Genomic DNA, 26,507 nt, shown 5'->3' with positions numbered 1-26,507 from the left:
TGGAGCAGGGAGGGGTGAGAGTGCAGAGTTCAGAGTTCGGAGTCACGAGGGTGAGAGCGTGTGAGAGCAGAGAGAGAGAGACGTCTGCTTGTGTTGTGGTTTTTAAAGCAGCGCGGGGTAACGCCCTGTTTGATGACGGTACCCAATGAAATCTTTCGGTTCTGAGGCGGGAAAATTCTCTTTGTGTGAAGAAAACGCCTCCTTTCACCATATGTCTCCTGAACGAAATAATTCATATTTCCTCTTAAGATTATACATACTGAACTAAAGATGTTACTTATATAACTTAGGTGGGACTGATCGAATTAAAACAGGACGGTCAGACAGATACCAAGAATTACAGGTAGATTTTGGACACACATAACGTTACGTTCATATGCATCATTACACACAAATAAAGCTTGATTAAACGTACAATAAAATTGTCAGTGTTTCCGTAATGGCAAACGATGACACTTTAAAGAAACATAGGAATACATATCAACATTTAGTGACTTGTTCTGTGTGGGAATGTCTGTTTCAAAGTCCACGAGTGTGTTTTGTGTGTGTGTGTGTGTGTGTGTGTGTGTGTAACATTTCAAAGAATGTCTTTGAAGCTCACACTGTGGAAAGGGGGAAGTGGGTCGTAAAGGGATTCAGTTACAGAGTCTGCCAAGTCTGTGGGACTTAGAAAGTGTTTTCACTTTTAATTAGTATATAAATTAAAAGTCCATTTTTACCCATCGAGCCATAGTCGTTACATGTGTTAAAAGGTGCTCCACGCATTTTACTTATCATTATTTACAGGCCTCCAAAATTCTCTCTAGCCTTTGCTGAGGACTTTACAGAACTGTTATCAGCAATTACCTCAGAGTTTGACTGTTTTGCCATTGCTGGAGATTTTAACATCCACATAGATAGTGCAGAGAACAACATGGCTAAAGAAATCAAAACTGTTTTAAAAACTTTTGATCTGACTCAGCATGTACATGGACCCACACACAATCGTGGACACACTCTAGATTTACTTATCAGTAAGGGTCTTAACATTTCATCGATTGTTATTAAGGATGTAGCACTGTCTGATCATTTCTGTATTTTCTTTGATATATTGATCTCTCCTGCCACTGAAGCTAGATCTGTGTCTGTCAAGAAGAGATGCTTAAATGAGAACACTAGTGTACTATTTATGAAGGCTATATCCTTAACACCAAGCATATCTGCAGACTCTGTTGATTTTCTCCTTGATTCTTTTAACTCAAAAGTTAAAAGTGTGATTGATGATATTGCTCCTGTTAAAGTCAGGAAGAAGAGTGGCAGACAAAAAGCACCTTGGAGAAACTCAACAGCAGTGCAAAATATGAAAAGACAATGCAGAAAAGCAGAGCGCATGTGGCGGAAGACAAAACTTGTAGTCCATTATAACATCTACAAAGACAGCCTTCATGCTTTCAATATGGAACTAGGCAAAGCTAGACAGACTTTCTTCTCAAATATTATAAACAGTAATTTAAACAACACACGCACTCTTTTTGCTACTGTAGAGAGACTGACAAACCCCCCAAGCCAGATTCCCAGTGAAATGCTCTCAGAGAACAAGTGCAGTGAGTTTGCTTCTTTCTTCTCTGAGAAAATCAGTAATATCAGAAAGGTGATCAGCACATCCTTGAGTTGCCCTGGGGTCAGACAGATCAAACCACCTGAGAAAGTAGTTACTATGTCTGACTTCAAAGAAATTGATGGCAAAATTTTGGAAGAAACCGTACGACACCTTAAAACATCAACCTGTGCTCTTGACACACTTCCCACATCATTTTTCAAAAGTGTGTTAAACAGTTTAGAAGCAGATCTTCTAGAAGTGGTAAATGCCTCACTTCTCTCTGGGAGTTTTCCAAACTCCCTAAAAACTGCAGTTGTCAAGCCCCTCCTGAAAAAGAGCAATCTGGATAAGACCATATTAAGCAACTATAGGCCGATCTCAAATCTTCCTTTCATAGGCAAGATCATTGAAAAAGTTGTCTTCAATCAGCTGAACAAATTCTTAAGCTCGAATGGATCCTTTGACAATTTTCAATCTGGTTTCCGACCGCACCACAGCACAGAGACAGCGCTCATAAAGATAATAAACGATATTCGCTTAAATACTGATTCAGGCAAACTATCAGTGCTGGTGCTACTCGACCTCAGTGCTGCATTTGACACTGTCGATCATAACATACTTCTTGACAGGCTGGAAAACTGGGTGGGGCTTTCTGGGATAGTCCTAAAATGGTTCAGGTCATACTTAGATGGGAGAGGTTATTATGTGAGTATAGGAGACCATAAGTCTGAGTGGACATCCATGACATGCGGAGTCCCTCAAGGCTCAATTCTTGCGCCACTCCTGTTCAACCTGTATATGCTCCCAATGAGCCAAATAATGAGAAAGAACCAAATCTCTTACCACAGCTATGCAGACGACACACAGCTCTACTTAGCCCTATCGCCTAACGATTACAGCCCCATTGACTCCCTGTGCCAATGCATTGATGAAGTCAAAAGTTGGATGTGTCAAAACTTTCTTCAGTTAAACATAGACAAAACTGAAGTCATTGCATTTGGAAACAAAGATGAAGTTCTCAAGGTGAATGCATACCTTCACTCTAGGTGTCAAACAACTAAAAATCAAGTCAGGAATCTTGGTGTGACACTAGAGTCAGACCTTAGTTTCAGTAGTCATGTCAAAGCAATAACTAAATCAGCATACTATCATCTGAAAAATATTGCAAGAATTAGATGCTTTGTTTCCAGACAAGACTTAGAGAAACTTGTGCATGCTTTCATCACCAGCAGGGTGGATTATTGTAATGGACTCCTCACTGGCCTTCCCAAAAAGACCATAAGACAGTTGCAGCTCATACAGAACGCTGCCGCCAGGATTCTGAGCAGAACTAGAAAATATGAACATATCACACCAGTCCTCAGGTCTTTACACTGGCTCCCAGTTAAATTTAGGATTGATTTTAAAGTATTATTACTGGTATATAAATCATTCAATGGCCTAGGACCTCAATACATTGCAGATATGCTCACTGAATATAAACCCAACAGATCACTCAGATCACTAGGATCATATCAGCTAGAAATACCAAGGGTTCACTCTAAGCATGGCGAGTCTGCTTTTAGCTATTATGCCAGCCGCAGCTGGAACCAGCTTCCAGAGGAGATCAGACGTGCTCCTACAGTAGTCACTTTCAAATCTAGACTCAAAACACATCTGTTTAGCTATGCATTTACTGAATGAGCACTGTGCCAATGTTCGTCCGACTGTTTGTACTGTACTGTATTTTTTTTTTTTTTTTCTTAACTGTTTTAATTAGTCTTATTTCTTTTTATTATTTTAATTTCTTTTATGTAAAGCACTTTGAATTGCCATTGTGTATGAAATGTGCTATATAAATAAACTTGCCTTGCCTTGCCTTGCCTTTCCTTACTTCCTGGTTCTGGTAAGAACTCGAGCTGCTGCGTTTTGAACTAGCTGTAGTTTGTTTATTAAGCGTGCAGGGCAACGACCCAGTAGAGCATTACAATAATCTAGCCTTGATGTCATGAAAGCATGAACTAATTGTTCCGCATTTGTCAATGAGAGCATATGACGTAATTTAGATATATTTTTAAGATGGAAAAATGCGGTTTTACAGATACTAGACACGTGACTTTCAAATGAAAGATTGGTATCAAAGAGCACACCCAGGTTCCTAACCGACGACGAAGACTTAACAGAGCAGCCATCAAGTGTTAGACAGTATTCTAGATTATTACGTGAGGAAGTTTTTTGTCCAATAATTAGAATCTCTGTTTTTTCAGAATTTAGAAGTAGGAAATTACGATTCATCCAATTTTTTATATCAGCTATGCATTCTGTTAATTTAGTGAATTGGTAAGTTTCGTTAGGTTTTGAAGAAATATAGAGCTGAGTATCGTCAGCATAACAGTGGAAGCTAATTCCATGTTTCCTAATGATATCTCCTAATGGTAGCATGTACAGAGTGAACAGCAGCGGTCCTAGTACTGAGCCTTGTGGTACACCATACTGAACTTGTGATCGATGAGACATCTCTTCATTTACTGCTACAAATTGATAACGGTCAGATAAGTATGATTTAAACCATGCTAGTGCAATTCCACTAATGCCAACATAGTTTTCTAGTCTATTTAAAAGAATGTTGTGGTCAATGGTGTCAAACGCAGCACTAAGATCGAGTAACACTAATAGAGAGATACAACCACGATCGGATGATAAGAGCAAATCATTTGTGACTCTAACGAGAGCAGTCTCAGTACTACGGTCTAAATCCTGACTGAAAATCCTCACAGATATAATTTCTTTCTAAAAAGGAACACAGTTGTGAAGATACTGCCTTTTCTAGTATCTTTGACAGAAAAGGTAGATTCGAGATCGGCCTGTAATTGACTAATTCTGTAGGATCAAGTTGCGTTTTTTAACAAGCAGTTTAATCATAGCCAGCTTAAAGTTTTTTGGTACGTATCCTAGAGACAAAGACGAATTAATGATATTAAGAAGAGGATCTATGACCTCTGGAAGCATCTCTTTCAGTAGCTTAGTCGGTATAGGGTCTAACATACATGTTGTTGATTTAGATGATTTAACGAGTTTAGTAAATTCTTCCTCTCCTATAGCAACGAATGAATCAAATTTTTCCTCAGGGAGACTACAATGCACTGCCTGATGCGATACTGTAGTAGACGGTTGCATAGTTATAATTTTGTCCCTGATATTATCAATCTTATAAGTGAAGAAGTTCATAAAATCATTACTGCTGTGCTGCTTGGAAACTTCTGTGTTTGAAGCTTTCTTTTTCGTTAGTTTAGCCACTGTTTCAAATAAAAACCTAGGATTATGTTTATTTTCTTCTAATAGGGTTGAAAAATAAGCAGATCTAGCAGCTTTTAAAGCCTCTCTGTATGCAATCGAGCTCTCTTTCCATGAAATGCGAAATACCTCTAGTTTTGTTTTCTTCCAGTTGCGCTCCATTTTTCTGGCTGCTCTCTTAAGGGCCTGAGTGTGCTCGTTGTACCACGGCGTTGGATTATTTTCTTTACTCTTCTTTAAGCGCAAAGGAGCAACTGTGTCTAAAGTGCTGGAAAAGAGAGAGTTAAAAGTTTCTGTTGCAATATCAAGTTCTTCTAAGCTATCCGGGATGCTAAGACGATGAAACTGATTAGGAAGATTATTGATAAAGCAATCTTTAGTGGCAGAAGTGATAGGTCTAACATATTTGAAACACGGAGTCGGCTTTGCAGCCTTGGCTAAATGTAATTTACACGAGACTAGATAATGATCTGAGATGTCATCGCTCTGCTGCAGAATTTCAACGGCATCAACATCTATTCCATGTGATAATATTAGATCTAGAGTATGATTACGACGATGAGTAGGTCCTGACACGTGTTGTCTAACTCCAATTGAGTTTACAATGTCTTTAAATGCCAAACCCAATGCATCTTTTTCATTATCGATGTGTATATTAAAATCACCAACAATTAGTACTTTATCTGCAGCCAATACTAACTCTGATAGAAAGTCCGCAAATTCTTTGATAAAGTCTGTATGGTGCCCTGGTGGCCTGTATACAGTAGCCAGCACAAATCTCAAACGTGATTTATCATTTATACTATATATTTTTACATTAAGCACCAACACTTCAAAATAATTATATTTAAAACTTGATTTCTTAGTGGTTTTGAAAATATTACTATAAATTACAGCAACACCACCCCCTTTGCGTTTCAGACGAGGCTTATGTTTATAAGAGTAATCTTGCGGGGTGGACTCATTTAAAGTAATGTAATCGTTTGGTTTTAGCCAGGTTTCTGTCAAACACAGCACATCTAGGTTATTATCTGAAATCATATCATTAACAATGAGTGCTTTTGAAGTAAGCGATCGAATATTCAGCAACCCAAGCTTTAGCATTTGCTCATCTGTATTATAGCTGTTTTTTATTTGTTGAACATCAATTAAATTTTTAACCTTAGATGGGTTTAAACGTTTTTTGGATTTCCAAATTCGGGGAACAGACACAGTCTCTATATGATGATAGCTAGGTGAAAGAGGCTCTATGTGATGGGATTTATCTGACCTGGGTGACGCGAGGCCGCTAGCAGACGGTCGGTTTAGCCAGTCTGTCTGCTTCCTGACCTGGTGCCCAATTTGTCATGTTTGAGCTCTAAGACTATGAGCCATATTACTAGAGAGAAGAGCAGCACCATCCCAGGAGGGATGAATACCATCTCTTTTCAACAGGTCAGGTTTGCCCCAAAAACTTTTCCAATTGTCTATGAATTCTATATTATTAAGCGGACACCACTTAGACAGCCAGCGATTCAGTGAACACAATCTACTAACTATGTCATCACTCCTGCGAACAGGAAGGGGGCCAGAGCAAATTACAGTGCTTGACATCGTACTTGCGGGTTCACACACCTCTTTAATATTAATTTTGGTGAACAGGGCATAAAACACAATAAAAATTATTTAAAGAAAATGCTTATATTTACCTTTTAATAGTTTGTTTACATATACCTTGAAAATATATTTTTTATTAAAAAGGTTACAATTACAACAATCCAAATGTAATCTTTCTTTGTAAAAACTAAAGTATACATTTTAACATACATATTTAAAAGTTAAGGATTCATTACTTTGAATATAGCCTAGGCTACATTGGAAAAAACACTAATAACATATTATTTGATGACTTTATTTTTGACAAAACATACTTTATTTAACATATGAGCAAAAATTGGCAAACAAAAGCTTATTTGAGGTGGCAGATATTTTACAGTAAAAATGTATAATCTATCCAAAACTAGTCAACGAAATGTTGTCTTTCATATGTCTGTAACAGGTCTTTCGTTTTTATTATAAGGAATATAAAAGCGGATCATTCATTCACACACAGAAACGCGATTCAAATTTAAACCGTCTTTTTGCGAGTTGTGGTAAACAGCGCGCATCTCTGCCATTCATTCATTCACACACAGAAACGCGTTTCACTTGAGAATGAAAAAACTTACTACAGTATTCCTCAGCTCAGCTGCATCCGTTGCTCCTCGAAATACCCGCACTTCTGAGGTACACTTTCCATTATTATTATTACAATAGTATTATTCCTCACTACGCTGCGAGACGGTGTAAACAAGTACAATGTGTTTTCTCGAGCTGATATGGGGGCGTTCACAGTTTACATGGATTGCCTCAGATCATTTGCGTTTGAATAGCGCGCGCTCTCCGTGGGCGGGGTCATATTAAAAATAATGAGCTGAGATGAGAACGACTGACATCTCTCTCTTTTCATACAGATTACATAAACTGAGAATATTTGTTTTTTTATATAAATTACTTCATTCAAAAGAAGAGAATTCAAGCTTTATGCCTGTGTGTCTGTATGCCTCTTTGACTGAGTATTCGCTGAGTTATGGTTCATTTTCGGACGCGTTTCAGAATTGACTTCACTGACAGAGAGAAAGCAGAACTCGCATCATGTTTATTTTTCTTTATTTGGCAAAAGGCACAACACTTTGTTTTTATTGTGAGTATACACAAAAATAATACACACTTAACAGGATCGATTGATGTATAACACAAGTATGTAAAATCAAAATCAACAGATTATTTTGGAGTCTCTTTTGGAAATAAGGAAAAAAAGCGAGCAGATCAGATAATAAGAAATGTTCTAAAATTTGAAGTAGGCTCCAACTCCACTACAGGCCTATCCACCTAATATGGTCAAATGAGGCCACAGGAATTTGTCCCAGTGCCGGTCCTGTGCAAAGTAGGCTACTACTTTATTCTCAAAATCTCATATTGCTATGACTTTATTCTTGTAATCTTAGATAATCTTAGACTAAAACACAGTCATACTATATAAGATTTTTTTTAAACGTATTTCTGCCATTACAGTTATCTTTACAACAATACCAACATAATGTAGTAAGAAAGTTTAATCGTAATGAAAACATTGCACAATTTTTCCAGAATTGACAAATCTACGGTCGATCGTTCACATCTGGCGTACGTCACAACCTTAACATAATCACCAGTTAAACCATAACACCCGCAGGGAAAAGATGTCACTCACTGAAGTTTTATTCAGGATTACCACGAATGGCTTAGATCAAAACAATGGCTGCATCCAAAATTGCGTACTTGTCACATTCAACTTATATTTTGCATACTTGTCGCATATGCATACTGTCGGATGGTTTCCGTGCACAGCACACAGATGCGAATTATTAAGTTTTGTTATCAATGTATCTAAATATAACTAAAACGTGGCATCCATGTATTAATGGAAATTTTCATAATAAACAGAATAATTATTTTATAGGCTACTTTAATGGTTGAGCATGAGACATATATTGATCAAACAATGTTTCTCTTTGGATTTACAATGTTATTTATTCCTGTGATTTAAAGCTGAATAGCTAATGAACACCAACATGAAAGAGGACTGTCAACTAGTCTAATGTAATAAGACATTTGTAATTATTTATTCATAAATTGGAATTGAATTTCCCAGTCAAATCTGCTATTTAGCCTAGTTGTGTTTTGTTGGCAGTGTTGTTGGAAGCCTTGCTGAGGAATGGTACTTCGGCAGGGAAAAGCAGTGCATACTGCAGGAAGTCATCAAATGGAACAGACCCTGGATCCCAAACCCAACATGAGGCACAGAAACAGGACTCCACTGCAGATTTAACAAAAGGATTTACTAAGGAGCAAGCTGAAGGGGTACAAAGGCAAGTGTGTATAAATTATTAGGGCCCAAGCACTGAAGGTGCCATGGTCCCTATTGTTTTCTTAAGGATTATTATTTATTAATTTATTTATCTTTATTTAAGATCTGGGTGCTTTTGGGACCTTTAACATGTTTAACGTCTCGTGAAATTTTGCGGTAGTACATGTTCAGGCCTGGGGAGGGGAGGTTAGGTTCTGCATCAACACCTTTTTTTGCAGTCCATAAACTAGGAGCATATACACTCACCAGCCACTTTATTAGGTATACCCTGCTTGTATTGGGTTGGACACCCTTTACTACTCAGAGCATGTAACCAGTTGATCTTTGCTGAAGTTGTCTTGATAAGAGAACCAGTTTAAGGACCTTTGATGAATGGAAAGACAAGGCTGCAGCCTGGCACAAACTTAAAGGTTCTTAGAAGACTTCTAGCTCAGCATCATATTCACGTCAAAATTTCTCAGAATCAGCCATTAATATCATTATATATATATATGTATGTATTGTACAGGGATTTGCAGTCAAAGACCCAGAACCAGAAATGATTAATTAAGACAAGAGTCAGAATTATAATAAAGTAAAGAAAAGATTTACTGAAGATAGTTTGCAGTTTCATCAGCAGAAGTCAGCTTCAAGACTCACAAGGAGTTTGTAGGCCGCCCTTGAAGCTGACTTCTGCTGATGAAACGTTTCATTTCTAAGGCTATAAAAATGTTTCTGAATGATCTATCAATGCATTTCCAGCAGATATTGAAATAATAAAGGGTCTCAATGAAATATGTGCAGTGTCGCATGTTTACTGTAAATTGTCACATGACCAGAGCTGTTTACTTCCTGTTTGCGCCAAGAGAAGAGGATGGCAGCAAGAAAGCTCCCAAAGAAAAGGGTGGTAAAGTATGTTAACATAAAGATAGGACATAGATTTTTGGTACACATCATGTTTAAGGTGTCTAGTATTGATATATGCATTTGCAATTACTCAACTTTGTTTAATGTGGTCATAGAACTCACAAACATGTCAACGGCAACAATAGTGACCGGTGGGATAACCCATTGTATCTACATACTAATACACATAGGTTAACTGTTCTACCTTACTTTCTACCTAATTTTACACACACACACACACACACACACACACACACACACACACACACACACACACACACACACACACACACACACACACACACACACACAGTCACGTCTCTTCTGATGTCTGATCTCCACACACACACACACACACACACACACATACACACACACACACACACACACACAGACAGAAACTCACACACACACACACACACACACACACACACACACACACAGACAGAAACTCACACACACACACACACGGTCACGTCTCCACACACACACACACACACACACGTCTGATGTCTGATCTCCACACACACACACACACACACACACACACACACACACACACACACACACACATAAACACACACACACACACACACACACACACACACACACGGTCACGGTCACGTCTTCTCTGATGTCTGATCTCCACACACACACAGACACACACACAGAAACACACACAGACACAAACACACATACACAAACACACACACACTCACACATGGTCACGTCTCCTCTGATGTCTGATCTCCACACACACACCCACCCACACACACACACACAGACACACAAAAACACACACAAAAAAAAAACATACACACACACACAAAAACACACACAAACACACTGCACAGGTCAAATAGACCTATATTAAATCAATACAATGGTTGATACAACACAGTATCCCACCGGTCACAATTGTGACTGATCATAAAACACACTTTTTCACACACTTTTCCATGAAAATTTCAAAAAATTATGATTGATTGTTTCAAAGGGATACTAATGACACATGATTTGGATATTTTTGTGTCTGGGAAAAATTTGGGATTAAATGGGTTTTTCTGGAAGCCTGGCTAAATAAGCAAGCATTGTTATTGCATTCAGATATCAAATACAGACATTAGATACATGAAAATACATGAATAGACCATTTCAGTAATCACACTGGTAACTTCTATAACACAGTAAAATCTCACAAGCCTGGAGAAGTCATTCAACTCATGTGATGTTGAGAAGGAAAAATATTGATTAATACCTTGATTACAATCACTCAATTACATATACATTCTAGAATCCATCCCCTTCTGTATGTATGTGTATATCTTTTATATACTTTTACTTTTTTACTTGTATATAAGTAATATATATTAATATATTAATAATATATATATATATACACTCACCTAAAGGATTATTAGGAACACCATACTAATACTGTGTTTGACCCCCTTTCGCCTTCAGAACTGCCTTAATTCTACGTGGCATTGATTCAACAAGGTGCTGAAAGCATTCTTTAGAAATGTTGGCCCATATTGATAGGATAGCATCTTGCAGTTGATGGAGATTTGTGGGATGCACATCCAGGGCACGAAGCTCCCGTTCCACAGAGATCTGGTGACTGTGGGGGCCATTTTAGTACAGTGAACTCATTGTCATGTTCAAGAAACCAATTTGAAATGATTCGAGCTTTGTGACATGGTGCATTATCCTGCTGGAAGTAGCCATCAGAGGATGGGTACATGGTGGTCATAAATAGTGGTCGACCGATATGGGATTTTTAATGGCCGATGCCGATGCCGATATTGAGAAAGCAATCTGACCGATTGGCCGATATGAGGCCGATACAATACATGTGAATACAGTAAATGAGAGACATAAAGAATATTGGTGAAACTAAATGAACATTTATTGTACATACTATTTATGCAAAATTCTTTTTGCAATAAAAAAATATTTACTAAGAAGTTAAAATGTAAACAAAAAGGTAAGGTAACACTTCAATAAATAAAGTTTTAGTGCAGCTTCTTGTCTGCTTTAATATTTAGTCATTTTTTCAGTCAAATAATTACTGCTGCTTACTGCAGGTTACAAATAACATTTATCATTAATTAACCAATCTAAACAATATTCATAAATTAATGACAAAATAGTATGTGAAATTATACATTTTATGTACAATACATAGTTAAATATAAATATCACAGTTTATTTACACTATTTACTTTAAACAGGTTGTTTTACTTCAAGTATATTTAAATAATAATGATTTATGTGTTTAGTTTTGCTTGTTTGTTTCTTTAAAACGTTGCAAGCCGTCACATGTATTTGCATGACATACATGAACATATGGGGTGTGGTCCTGGTCAAGACAATCTCCTGAACTCCAAACTGAATGTCAGAATGGGAAAGAAAGTTGATTTAAGCAATTTTGAGCGTGGCATGGTTGTTGGTGCCAGACGGGCCTGTCTGAGTATTTCACAATCTGCTCAGTTACTGGGATTTTCACGCACAACCATTTCTAGGGTTTACAAAGAATGGTGTGAAAAGGGAAAAACATTGAGTATGCGGCAGTCCTGTGGGCGAAAATGCCTTGTTGATGCTAGAGGTCAGAGGAGAATGGGCCGACTGATTCAAGCTGATAGAAGAGCAACTTTAACTGAAATAAACACTCGTTACAACCGTGGTATGCAGCAAAGCATTTGTGAAGCCACAACACGCAGAACCTTGAGGCGGATGGGCTACAACAGCAGAAGACCCCACCGGGTACCACTCATCTCCACTACAAATAGGAAAAAGAGGCTACAATTTGCACGAGCTCACCAAAATTGGACAGTTGAAGACTGGAAGAGTCTCGATTTCTGTTGAGACATTCAGATGGTAGAGTCAGAATTTGGCGTAAACAGAATGAGAACATGGATCCATCATGCCTTGTTACCACTGTGCAGGCTGGTGGTGGTGGTGTAATGGTGTGGGGGATGTTTTCTTGGCACACTTTAGGCCCCTTAGTGCCAATTGGGCATCGTTTAAATGCCACGGCCTACCTGAGCATTGTTTCTGACCATGTCCATCCCTTTATGACCACCATGCCCATCCTCTGATGGCTACTTCCAGCAGGATAATGCACCATGTCACAAAGCTCGAATCATTTCAAATTGGTTTCTTGAACATGACAATGAGTTCACTGTACTAAAATGGCCCCCACAGTCACCAGATCTCAACCCAATAGAGCATCTTTGGGATGTGGTGGAACTTACTTCATGGATCCAGGATACTATGCATCCTGATAAAGTTCCCTTGGCCTTTGGAATTAAAATAGCCCCACATCATCACATAGCCTTCACCATACCTAGAGATTGGCATGGAGTACTTTCCATAAGATCATCTCTCAATGCAAATCAAACCAGCTATTAGGCTAACTGAAATAAAACCATGCCAATGCATAGTATCCTGGATCCATGAAGTAACTGGCCTTTAAAAAAAAAAATCTGCCTGCCTCTATGGGAATTTAACATAGGGGTGTCCAGACTTATGCACCCTGTATTTTAAGGAAGAACATTTATTTATTTACGATACATTATTCATTCACAAAGAAAACTGGTGTCCTTAAAGGTTGGATTTTTCCTAATTTTTTAAATTAAGGCATTAAGTTCAATTTCCAAAAGATGATTTTTTATTCCTCTTTTTAGTCAACTTTAGCATGGGTGTCTAAACTTATGCATAGCACTGTATATAGTATGTGTGTCTGTGTGCGCGCCCTCCCACCCTCCGCATTCCCGAGTGCAGTGAAAGTGAGAAAAAGAGATTTTATAAAAATGATGTATATTTCACACAAAAGTTGAAAAACATTCTATTCTAAATTAATTAATAAATTAATTGCTTATAATATAAAATATATAATATAAAATATAAAATCACAGAGTGGTTCTCTCTCACAGCACCATCTGTCGGTCTCTGACTCAGAGGGCTGTATTCAGTGATCAGGATGAGACATTGTGAATGTTGTGTTGAATTTATTTCAAAGTATAATCTTAAAAGTTTAAATGATATCTTTTAAAATAAAAGATGTTTTAAATTAAATTCAATAAATTATTAAAAGTCTTAAAAAACAAATATTCTACAACGATCGTCTGTGGAAAAACTTGACTTGAACTTAAAGTATATTTTTTATTTATCATGGGTATGTAAAATAATTCGAAATTTGAAGCGTCACAAGTCATCTCACACCTGTGAAATGTTCAATAATTCCTTAAGTTGTATCTGTGAGAAAATGACCACATAGGCCTATCTTCAGAGAGAGAGAGAGAGCAACAATGAAAACATTTAGAAACTGTGAACCCTCAGGCTGCCCCATTGATAGGCTGCTTATAAGGTCCTTCCGTTCAGCGCTGCGTCTTCAGAGAAAGAAGTTACTTGACAATAATGATAGCTTCAGGATATAGGGTGACAGACCAGATTAGCCTCTGTGCATCATGTCAGAGCGTATGTAATGTTAGTCTGCTAACGCCTTTCCAGAGCCAAAGTTTTGTTCATACTAAATTTATTTCAAAGCATAATCGTAAAAGTATAAATATGATCTTTTAAAATGAAAGATTGTTTAAATTAAATCTTTAAAGTTTGAATACATACGCATCTTCTAATTATCTTTTAGAAGATTACCGTAATTATTTTGTTTAACAGTGACCTAAAGTATAATTGTTATTAAACAATGTCTGTTCAAAAACTTTAGATTGTTGAAAAACTGTACTTAGTCGTCTCATTTACATGAAAAGATTCAATCAGCATTTTTTTGTCCATGCGGGGTTTAAATTTTTATGGTGGGGGCATTCCATAGCCATAATGATTTTTGTACTGTAACTACATATTCTATCCCGTACACCTAAACACGACCATCACAGAAAACTATAAAATAAATAAATAATTTAATATCATTTCTAAACTGTTTTGCGCGCGCGCACACACGGTTCTAAAAAATGAACTAATCTCTATTTTAAATTAAATTATTATTAATAAAATATATAACCAATGAATAATAACATATGTTACTAAAATGTATTTAGAAAATGTAAACAAAGTTGTAGCTAAATAAATATATAAATAAAAAAACCTTACATTTCCAGAGAGGTGAAGTAGTTCTTTATGCAACGATAAAAAACAATCCAAAAAGCAAATAGTTTACATTGTCATAAACATAATAACCCCAGATCCTTCAGGGATAAACTACAGTGTGAACTGAAGCTTCAGACCCGTACAGAGACGGGAGGAGTTACAGACCAGATGAGCCTCGGTGTACAATGTCACAGTAAAGCTAGTCTGCGTTCCAGAGCATACTACATGCAGAGTTTTATACTAAATTCATTTAAAAGCATAACCGTAAAAGTTTAAATTAGATATTTTAAAATTAAAAGACTGTTTAAATCAAATCTTTAAAGTTTTATTAAAATCATATCTTGTATTTATCTTCTTAGAAGACTTATGTATAATGTAAATTATTTTGCTTAAATTTAACCTAAGGTATTATTTTTACTAAACAGCGTCTGTTCAAAAACTTTAGATTTACAAAAAATAAATAAATAAATAAATAAATAAATATAGCAAAAAGTATGCTTGGGCATCTTAGATCTTATTTATACGAAAATATTTTAAACAGCATTTTTGTCCATACAACATGAAACATGTTGTCAACGTTTGTCACAATGTTTTTTTTGTTGTTGTTGTTTTGTTTTAAGAAATCCGAGGACTCTACATTGCTCTTATTTAGATTAAGTTGTATCTTTTAGAAAATCACCACACATTTTTCAGAGATGCTGGTGGTCTGTGGTGCGGCACAAGTAAAGTTTGTCTTGAGCGAATATTTAATTTTACTCGTCTTAATTTCAAAGCATGATCTTACTTTTTCTACGGTAGCTATGATCTATTACACATATAAGATGTATAAGATCATTTTTTACTTGTATCTCCCGAACTATCCTTAATCAGTGTGGAAACACACAGGGTGAAACCCTTTACTGAGAATATACTATCGGTTATCTACTCAAAATATATGTAGAATTTTAAAATGTTAGCATTGTTGATGCGACAGTCTGTCTGTCTGGTGGCCGCATGAATAGACTTTGGGGAGAGCTGATTATACTTGCTGAGATACTATAGCAGGAAGCATGCCCTTTGACCTCCTCGATTTTGGAGGCTTTTTTGTTAAAGACCCTACAAGTTAGTCCTTAACCCTCTGGGGTCTGAGCTGTTTTCTGGGCCCTGGAGGTGTTCTGACATGCTCTGAAATTTGTGCTTATTTCTGTTACTTGTGACATTTTCATGGCTAAAGTCTGATTACACTGTATTCAGCACAAACTCTGCTACAATAATATATCAGCAGCATGTGTGTAAAAGTTTGTAGTTTTGAGATAATGACATTTATGTGTGGTTTGTGAAAATACAAAAAAAAAATTCTCACTGAAATAAGGTCATGAAACCCATACTGATTATTTCTTCACAAGACGTTTGAAAATTGTATGACGTAGCTTAGAATATTTGCTCTAAAACTATGTGAAAATCACCCTGACTGCTCATTCAGATAAGACAATATATTGATTTAAAATTTTTACGACGTGTTTTGTGCGACAAAGCTTTATGCGGGAGCTCATTAATATGTAAGCTTTTCACACCTGAGAAAGACCCTCCCCTAACGTCCCTATTAGGAGCTATCAGGCCCTATCATTCTGAGCAACCTTGCACAAAGAATGAGGAGATTTAAAAAAGAATGGCTTTTAGATTGTTTGATTTATTTACAACACAACATAATCCAAAGATACACAACAAATGACAAAAAAGCACTCATTGAAACCAATGATCCAAAGACAGAGACCTTTGTGCCATTCCTAAAAACATTGTACATACCTTTCATTTCCAAGGTGTTTGATTTTCACTTTACCATGTTCATGTACAGAGACTCATGTGAATGTTGAAGTCAGCAGGACTCAGTGGCATCTGGGCTCTGAAAGAAAAAAAAAGTGAACATACTGATATCAAGAGAAAGGCCTGCACGATTTTGGGAATACATTTTAGATTTTTCTGGTTAAAATTGCTTTTTAAAATTCACAGAATACACACACACACACAAATGTTTCCAACAATATATAATATAATGAACACCAGGTTTGTTGTGCCTTGTAAGCATAGGCTATGCGCAGTGCTGCATAAAATAATAATAACAATAACCATAGCAGCCTATAAATCTTCCAAAATATTTCAGTAACAACTAAGCTAGAGAAAAATATATTGATTATCATGTTACTTCAAATGTTTCTATTCGTTATGATGATATGAAATGAGATAATAGTAAAAACATGAAGCCGTTTGGTGCGTTTTGCTTTTCGAATGTATCAAATATGATACATTCAAACGCGATCACGCTCAAATATAAAACATTATGGTTACCATATACATATCTACGTTTGAGCAGATATCCACAAACACAGTAACATTAAACACGGGTCTAAATATTATAATATTCACCATATATCGTGCAACAGTTAGCAATGTGAAATTTATGCGACAATAACAAACTAATATGTAAGAATTTCTTACCTTACATCTTTCTTGTCTTCAAATCGCATTCTTCTTCTTCTGAGGTAAATCCAATGTAAGCTCACGGTGCGCCTTTCAAACTCGACGAAAAGCAGAGACTTGTGAAGTGTTTTGGTGTTTTGTTTTTGAGGTAACGAGCGCGTTATATCTTTTAATCGTGAGTGGGCGTGTTCAAATTAAAAATAATTAGGAAGCGTTTGAGAAGCTGGACATCTTGTTGGTTTTATACAAATTACTTAAACAGAATATTTGTTTTCAGTTTGAATCCGATCATTTAAAAGTACACACTTAAATGTTTATAAAGGTATATGGCTCATAAATGTGTGACAAGTATTCGCTGAGTTTTGTTTCAGTTTATAGACGTGCTCAAGAAAAAAAAGTTCACCGCGACGGAGAGGCAGAACGCACACCTTGTTTATTTTCTTTATTTTACAAAAACACAATGTTTTGATTTGATTGTAAGTGGACACATACAAAAGTAGAAATATCACAGATTCTTTTTTTATATTTCTTTTTTCTGTATGACCATAAATGACGGAGTAATTTAAGTTTATAGTTCTACAATGTGAAGAAAATCCAGCAAAACGCGGGGGCGCGTTTGCCGACCTCAGAGGGTTAAAGGTACGCTGTGTAGGAATTTCTCCCATCTAGCGGTGAAATTGTATTTTTGATGACACACGTTGAGGTAGGCTAGTGCTTTTTGTCCGTCTCTGCTATTATAGTTTTTCAAGATGGCGGAACGACATGGAAGCCTCCTTGGACTTACCCGCCACATGTAAATAAAGATAAGAAATTCTTCGCTTACGAGGATAAGTATGATCATTGGCAGAGGTCATTTTACACCAATGAGGACATATTTTATGAATACAGACAATGATTTTAGCTAATAAAATACATTTTAAAAAACTACTGTACCTTTAATTTCAGATGTTTAAATTACAAAATACCATTTTTCAACCGAGTGAATCTACACATGAGAGGCCTTCAGAAGTCATAACTTCAGGGGTCAACAGTTTAGGCCAGTTGGCGATGTAACGACTGCGAGTATGAACCAAACACCAGCTAATCTTCTTCCAGAAAATTAATTCAAACTCTCCACTTCTCGCGAATGAAGGGGGGAAGATTTGTTCAGAACGTCTCATGATCATCAGCATTCTGGCTATTTAAAAGAGCCCCCCAGCACCAACGAAATAACTGGTCAATGCTAGCTTTGTATACTGGTCAATGCTAGCTTTGAATACTGACTGGTTAAGAGAAAGACAGAGACCAAGGTCCCACACAGAGTCCTCACATTCCAGGGTCAAATCACCAAACCCAGAGCCATAAGTCACCCATCCCGGCGCCAGAGAGTCGGCAAAAGACCCTTCTAATGACCAAACTAACGGAAAAGCTTGTCAATGTGAGGGGGTTTTTAAAAGAAGGATTGGTTCAGAGATGGCACAACAACATTCCTGACCCCTCCCCCGTTGGGACCTCTGAACGAACAAACTGTTCTTTTCTCTTCAAACCAGAGAATTTTACCTAACAATACATAAAATCATTCAAGAACAATTTTCAATGGACTTATAATCAAAGATCATGCAACATCAGTCTATGTTGTTTCTACGATATATGTGTCCATTTAATATGCTTTAATCCCATATAATTCATGTAATTGTATAACTATTAGGTGTGTGAATGAAAGTGTGTACTGTTTCATATCAATGCTATCTTACGAACACAACTAGCAAGATGACTTGATTGAAATCTGTGTAAAATGTTTCGTATTCTTATAATAGTAATGATGTCTAAACTGTGGCCTCTGTACTCTCTGCTAGACCTTGGAGAGTAAGGAGGTCCCAGATAATGCATGATTTACGATGAGACAAACAAAGCCAGTGTCTAATTGGTCCGATCTCTTCAGGAGGGGGGGACAAACTTTGAGTTTAAAATCTTAGACCCAAAAACAAAGTTCGCTCTCTGTGCTGCTCTATCTCTGTGCTCTCGCTCTCTGGGTTCACCCTCAAGAAACGCTCTGCTATCACTCTCAAGAGAGATGGGCAGAAAAAGATGAAGATCTAAACCAGACAAGTAACCATGTAACTGAGGAGCAGACCAACCCAAATTAAGATCAGATGGGTTAGATTAATTTTCAGTCATCTAACTCCGTATCTCATTTTATTTCTTTCTTTGTGTTATTTTCCTTTTCCGATTGAAAGTCTCGGTTTTAAGTTAAGTTTTGCTGCAAAGTTTCGGTCCACGATTCACGGCTGCAACGCACGCTTTCAACTTCAAAGACTTTTCAACCATCCGACATCCACGCCACAGACATCTATCCAGGCACGAGGAGACCACAGCCAACGAACGGGAAACCCAAGGGAATCCCCAAAAGCAAAGACGCAAGTACCTCCAGACTAAAACTGAACTGGTGCATTGATATAAATTTAATAACCTGCCTAAAACGACAGAAGGGTTGAATTAATGCTTGATGGTTCGTTCAGGTTATGTCTTCTAAGTGCATAGAATCTTGAGATTTCATCATCTCACTCTTAAACTCATTTTTTTCAAACTCTTTCTTTCTCACTCTCTTTCTTCAGCAACCTGTATGAATGTGTGTGTATGCGTGCGTGTGTGTTTGTGTTAGATATTAGCTTTATGTGTTAGTATATAATCAATAAAGTATTGTTTGTATTTGAAAAGAGATTACTTGTGTTATCTGCTTACAAATTTATTGTCTTGAACTTCGATTTAAGTTACCTATGCTTTTACCCTTAATTTACTTCGTAATTTATTGTTAGCTGGGGATTATTCTTTCTTGGCCAGGAAGATATTATATTTCCTAGAGTTAATAATTGTTTATGCTTTCTGTTCATTGGATGAACCAATAAAATGATCATACTATTGATTCTGCTACAGTAAATTCTGAAAATAATTAAAATATTAATTATTGATCATAATCCGTTATGAATAATAATTAATTATATTTATACGTGGGCGTATAAACACTACAGCGAAAACACTACATGTGTAAAAATCAAATACTGTATTACACTTTTCAAAGGATAATCTAATCTAGCTTTAAAGTTAGAACAAAAAGTTAAAAACCAAACATATCTTCATACCTGTTGTGTTCTGACACAAGGCCATTAACTTGTTCTTTTTGTTTTATAAATGTATTTTGCTTATTTCTACAAATATCAACCTGATAAATATGGACTTAATACACGATTAAACAAGATAATCATGCTACGTCTGACAACATTTTTAAGAAAAAACAGTTTTTTAAAAATACAACTAAACCATGATAACAGATGATTTTTTGACAGTCCTACATAAATGCATGTTGATTACTAAGTTTCAGGCATAGTGCAACCATGCAATGTTCGAGAAATCTAATATTGGTGTAATCTTTGCGATGTCTCACTCACAACGCACAACTTTGTGTTGGGTGATCCAGGCATACCTTTACTAAAATAAAATATTATGGAAGTCATTTTCAAACTGTAATTATACCATATTTTATTTATTAATATTATGGCTTCATGTTGATTTAAAGTTTTTGTTTGTTTGTTATTAACTAATACCTTTATCTTTTAACTAACACTTCAACATCCAGCACAAAATTAAAGAGATATATGAGCTAAGGATGTTCTCTGACCCCAAATAAATAGATAATGGAATGTTCATAATCTACAATATACAGTTTATATATTCTCCTACTTAGTATGTGTGTAAATAGTAGGGGTGGCACGGTTCACAAAACCCACGGTTCGGTTCGTATCACGGTTTTAGGGTCACGGTTTTCGGTTCTGTACGGTTCTTGTTGTTATTTTTTCTTTTAACCTTTAACACACTGCAAAAATTAACTTCAGCATATGATATATAACTTAATTATCTAATTATTTATTTCATAAATGGGGCATGTTTGCAAAACGCAGCTTCTCATTTCCCATTTCGAAGTGATATAGTGAGCGAGTGAGCGGTTACCGTGAGGAAACTTTCAGTGGCCCTGGAGGTCCATCCATCTGTAGTGAGAGCTACGTGGGCTGTGTCGGACAGTTCTTTGTCAATTTCTCCTCGTGTCTCGTCATCATAGGCGTAATATGCGGGTGGGACATTTCCCCACCATTTTTTGCCAGGGTCGATATTTACCCCACCACTTTTGAAACATGTGGATTTTCTCCACATTGTAGTACTATAAACTTAAATTACTCTGTCATTTATGGTCATACAGAAAAAAGAAATATAAAAAAAGAATCTGTGATATTTCTACTTTTCTATGTGTCCACTTACAATCAAATCAAAACATTGTGCTTTTGTAAAATAAAGAAAATAAACAGGGTGTGCGTTCTGCCTCTCCGTCGCGGTGAACTTTTTTTTCTTGAGCACGTCTATAAACTGAAACAAAACTCAGCGAATACTTGTCACACATTTATGAGCCATATACCTTTATAAACATTTAAGTGTGTACTTTTAAATGATCGGATTCAAACTGAAAACAAATATTCTCTGTTTAAGTAATTTGTATAAAACCAACAAGATGTCCAGCTTCTCAAACGCTTCCTAATTATTTTTTAATTTACCACGCCCACTCGCGCAAAAGACATTCACATGCAAATCTCCACATGGAACGCGATCGCGCTCATTAGGCCTACAGTACCTCAAAAACAAAACACCAAAACACTTCACTAGTCTCTGCTTTTAGACGCGCCTGAGCTTACATTGGATTTACATCAGAAGAAGAAGAACGCCATTTGAAGACAAGAAAGATGTAAGGTAAGAAATTCTTACATATTAGTTTGCTATTGTTGCATAAATTTCACATTGCAGTTGAACTGTTGCTAGATATATGGTGAATATTATAATATTTAGACCCGTGTTTACTGTTACTGTGTTTGTGGATATCTGCTCAAACGTAGATATGTATATGGTAACCATAATGTTTTATATTTGAGCGCGATCGCGTTTGAATGTATCATATTTTGCAGCGCGATCGCGTTTGAATGTATCATATTTTGCAGAGCGATCGCGTTTGAATGTAGGATATTTTGGATCGCGATCGCGTTTGAAATGCAAACGGCTTCATGTTTTTACTATTATCTCATTTCATATCATCATAACGAATGGAAACATTTGAAGTAACATGATAATCAATATCTTTTTCTCTAGCTTAGTTGTTACTGAAAACTTTTGGAAGATTTATACTGCTATAGGTTATTATTTTATCCAGCACTGCGCATAGCTTATGCCTACAAGGCACAACAAACCTTGTGCTCATTATATTATATATTGTTGGAAACATTTGTGTGTGTGTGTGTATTCTGTGAATTTTAAAAAGCAATTTTAACCAGAAAAATCTAATATTTATTCCCAAAATCGTGCAGGCCTTTCTCTTGATATCAGTATGTTCACTTTTTTTTTTCAGGGCCCAGATGACACTGAGTCCTGTTGACTTCAACATTCACATGAGTCTCTGTACATGAACATGGTAAAGTGAAAATCAAACACCTTGGAAATGAAAGGTATGTACAATGTTTTTAGGAATGGCACAAAGGTCTCTGTCTTTGGATCATTGTTTTCAATAAGTGCATTTTTGTCATTTGTTGTGTATCTTTGGACTATGTTGTGTTGTAAATAAATCCAAACAATTTAAAAGCCATTCTTTTTTAAATCTCCTCATTTACAGTATTTTGCAAGGTTGCTCAGAATTACAGGGCCTGATAGCTCCTAATAGGGCCGTTAGGGGAGGGTCTTTGTCTTTCTCAGGTGTGAAAAGCTTACATATTAATGCATTTAAAAAGTAAAGCTTTTTCACACAAAACACGTCGTAAAATTTTTAAATCAATATATTGTCTTATCTGAATGAGCAGTCAGGGTGATTTTCACATAGTTTTAGAGCAAATATTCTAGGCTACGTGATACAATTTTCAAAAGTCGTGTGAAGAAATAATCAGTATGGGTTTCATGGCCTTATTTCAGTGAGAATTTTTTTTTGTATTTTCACAAACCACGCATAAATGTCATTATCTCAAAACTACAAACTTTTACATACATGCTGCTGATATATTATTGTAGCAGAGTTTGTGCTGAATACAGTGTAATTAGACTTTAGCCATGAAAATGTCACAAGTAACAGAAATAACCAGAAATGTCAGAGCATGTCAGAACACCTCCAGGGCCCAGAAAACAGCTCAGACCTCAGAGGGTTAATTTCAGATGTTTAAATTACAAAATACCATTTTTCAACCGAGTGAATCTACACATGAGAGGCCTTCAGAAGTCATAACTTCAGGGGTCAACAGTTTAGGCCAGTTGGCGAAAACACTGCATGTGTAAAAATCAAATCTCGCGGCACGGATGTACCAATACAAATAAATAAAGCATCTGCAGTTAACTAGCAAAGTATTATTTTCGTTCGTTTGTTAAATAAGAAGCAATCTAGCGCTGAAAGGTTTTTTTTTTTTTTAAATCAAGTGATCAAAGTACTCGTTGCCGCTGCGATCAGTGGCGCTGGTACAGTGTTCTCTTGTGGCTCGCGCACACGCCGCACAGTCTACACTGGGACGCGCGCTTCAATCCGTTGTGGAGACTCTCTATTCTTTCCGATGAAATCATAACAAAATTCACACAAATCTGTCCCTGCTTGATATACAACCACTGATAAAAATAATCGGTTTTGATGAAAAAGAAAAAAATATATACGAGTGTGGATTAGAACTCAGAACCTCTGACACACTTGGCAAAAGTTATTCCACTGGACCATTGAAGTAGCCTACATACGTGAAACAGTCGATCTATGTATTTATTCACTTGAAAAAACAGCATATAGTGGAGTAGATCTCATTAAATGTCTAAGTAAACCCAGTGCACTATTTAAATCGATTGCTGGACATCGTAATGTTATTCTGCATATCTGATTTATGATTTAGCATTGTATTAGCACGGGCACGAGGCTACATTGCGCATGCGTCGAACTGTGCTAACCGTGCGACGCACACACGCACCGAACCGAGACAAGCGAACAGTACGGTTCGGATGTTTTTTCATGTACCGTGCCACCCCTAGTAAATAGTTGTGCTTAAATCCTTGGGTGTATTTTTACACGGCAGCATATTTTGCCACACCATAGTGATGCAAAGTTCCACACTCTTATAAAGCCTGTGGACTAACTTTAAAACATAATCTTTATACAGGAATCACACGTGTCCTTACAATCCATGTCAGATTCAAAAGACCAAATCACTAAGAAAAGAGGGTTGAAAAGAGCTGTTTATAATAAATACACAAAAGTTTCCAAATGATGGTTTTATTACTCCACTAGATTTAGTCATCTTGTTCAGATAGCAGACGACACTGTTTCACATTTTGTATGTTGGACTGTATGTGTTTTAGGTGAAGACATTTCTTTGAGAGCTGTCAACATTCACTGTTTATAGAAATAAATGACAATTAAGAATTTAAGTGATAGTCTTTCTGTTTGAGAATGTTTGACTAAATTGATACTTCATTTAGTGCAACTTTACCTCTATCTACGAATCACACAAAGTGCATGCTGTTTTACACTTAAACTATTACAACAGAATCACATCTGACTATTGCACTGAGAGAGGCATATTCATCAAAGATTGAGGCTGTTAAACAAAGTTCCACACTTTGGTAAAACCTGCTGATAAAATTGCACAAAAGTAGCACTAGAGGTCAACTGGGTTAAAAGTAAATGCATCATCATGAGCCATTTAAAACAAATACAGAAAAGCCACTATAGTGATCAGTTTTAGCTTTTGAATGTCTGTAATTGACATTTTATATACTAGTCAATTACGCTGTTTACATCTTGTTTCATTTTGTTTTTGTACAGTTTGCAAAAAGTACATAGTCTCAGAGCATGGTCAAACATGTTCATATAGGAATGTATGAAAAACATGAACAAATATTGCATAAAGAGAATTAAATGACGGTCCTTCTAGTATGAGAGTGTTTAAGACTAAACAAATCATATTTATTTTAGAACATCTTTCTGCTATGTCTACGAAACATCAACATCAAAGATGAGTATTGCTGTTTTTCTGTTACCTATAAAACTATTACACTTCAAACTCGTCTAACTATTACACTTAAAGATGTGCATTTCGCAGCACAGTCATAGATACAGTTATTTTGTGTGTGTCACTAAACAACAGTTAAGCTAATGAATTACAGTTGATACGTGGTATTTTTACGTGAAAGGAGGGTTGATTCATTTTTTATTCTGTCCACACCAATACTTTGACACCAGAGTTTTAGGCCGATCCAGAAAACAGACGTTGTGTTTTATGTCTTAATAATTGTTCTTCTTTTTATGAAAACATGTGGTAAGCAGTTTTTGGCCGAAATGTTTTAACATATCGTAAATTGCAATTGTTAGATAAATCATCTAACAATCAACAGTTATATGTGAAACAAGCTCAGTCGCATTAGAGTCGGATTCTTGTTTATATTGAGCATTGTTATTGAACCGCATGTTTAACAGTGCTATTGTTCTCGGCCTCATCAAAGTTCACACGTCACATAGTTTTCACCGGAGCATACCGACTCTGAAACAAGACCAAATATTAGCACGTAACATTTTGGACACCTTTGTTTTTATGCATCTTTGATTTTGTTTGCATTTCTTCTGAAACACCCTGTTTTGAAATTGTTTACCAATTTTTAACATCACCATTGTCAATCTATTGTAGCGTATCTATTTTCATTACACTTTGAAAAACAGACTTCCTAGAATGTCGGCAGCTGGTAGAAATTTCTGTTGCCTGCACCACCTAATCTACAGCTAAAGAAAACATTTACAAGAGTTGCGAATGTGCGTTTTGTATGTTGAAATGTATGTTATTAAATAAAAAATGCCACTAAACAAAGACAAGGACACATCTTTCTATACGCGACCCTCAAAATGCATACAACAAAACACATGTATGTGTACAATAATTTATCAGAAAATTACTTTTGTCTCTTTGTTTGAAGAAAAACTTAAATCAGCTGGTGCTTGATAACTATGGAAGTTATTAAACACCCCTGAATTCGGTAATGTTGTGTTTAATGTGATATTTATATCACGTTTTAATTTTCACTCAATACATTTGAATGCGCTAATGGTCTATGAACTTTAACATCTTAATAGTTGGTAAAATTAATTTAAAGCCAACTGAATACAGTGTTTAAGTCAGGGTTATGATACAGTAATTAAAATGCAGAAAACATGCCTCAACTCTAGTGTTATACTAACTACTTTCTAAATGTGTG

The 26,507-nt window shown here is 36.3% G+C and overlaps 1 protein-coding gene across 2 annotated transcripts in view; it reads left to right on the top strand.

Moving 5' to 3' along the window:
• dnajb14 (DnaJ heat shock protein family (Hsp40) member B14) overlaps window positions 1-26,507 on the top strand; it is a 213,373-nt gene that overhangs the window by 132,337 nt on the left and 54,529 nt on the right. For both annotated transcript variants that reach the window (XM_079863383.1, XM_079863384.1), the window contains exon 2: window positions 8,604-8,781. In XM_079863383.1, the coding sequence (XP_079719509.1) occupies window positions 8,604-8,781 (178 nt within the window). The remainder of the gene's footprint in view (window positions 1-8,603; window positions 8,782-26,507) is intronic.

This window comes from Squalius cephalus, assembly GCF_949319135.1.
Source record: "Squalius cephalus genome assembly, chromosome: 2".
In the NCBI taxonomy this organism is placed as follows: domain Eukaryota; kingdom Metazoa; phylum Chordata; class Actinopteri; order Cypriniformes; family Leuciscidae; genus Squalius; species Squalius cephalus.
Note: the sequence above shows the minus strand (reverse complement) of the source record. Positions and strands in the feature narration are given on the sequence as shown.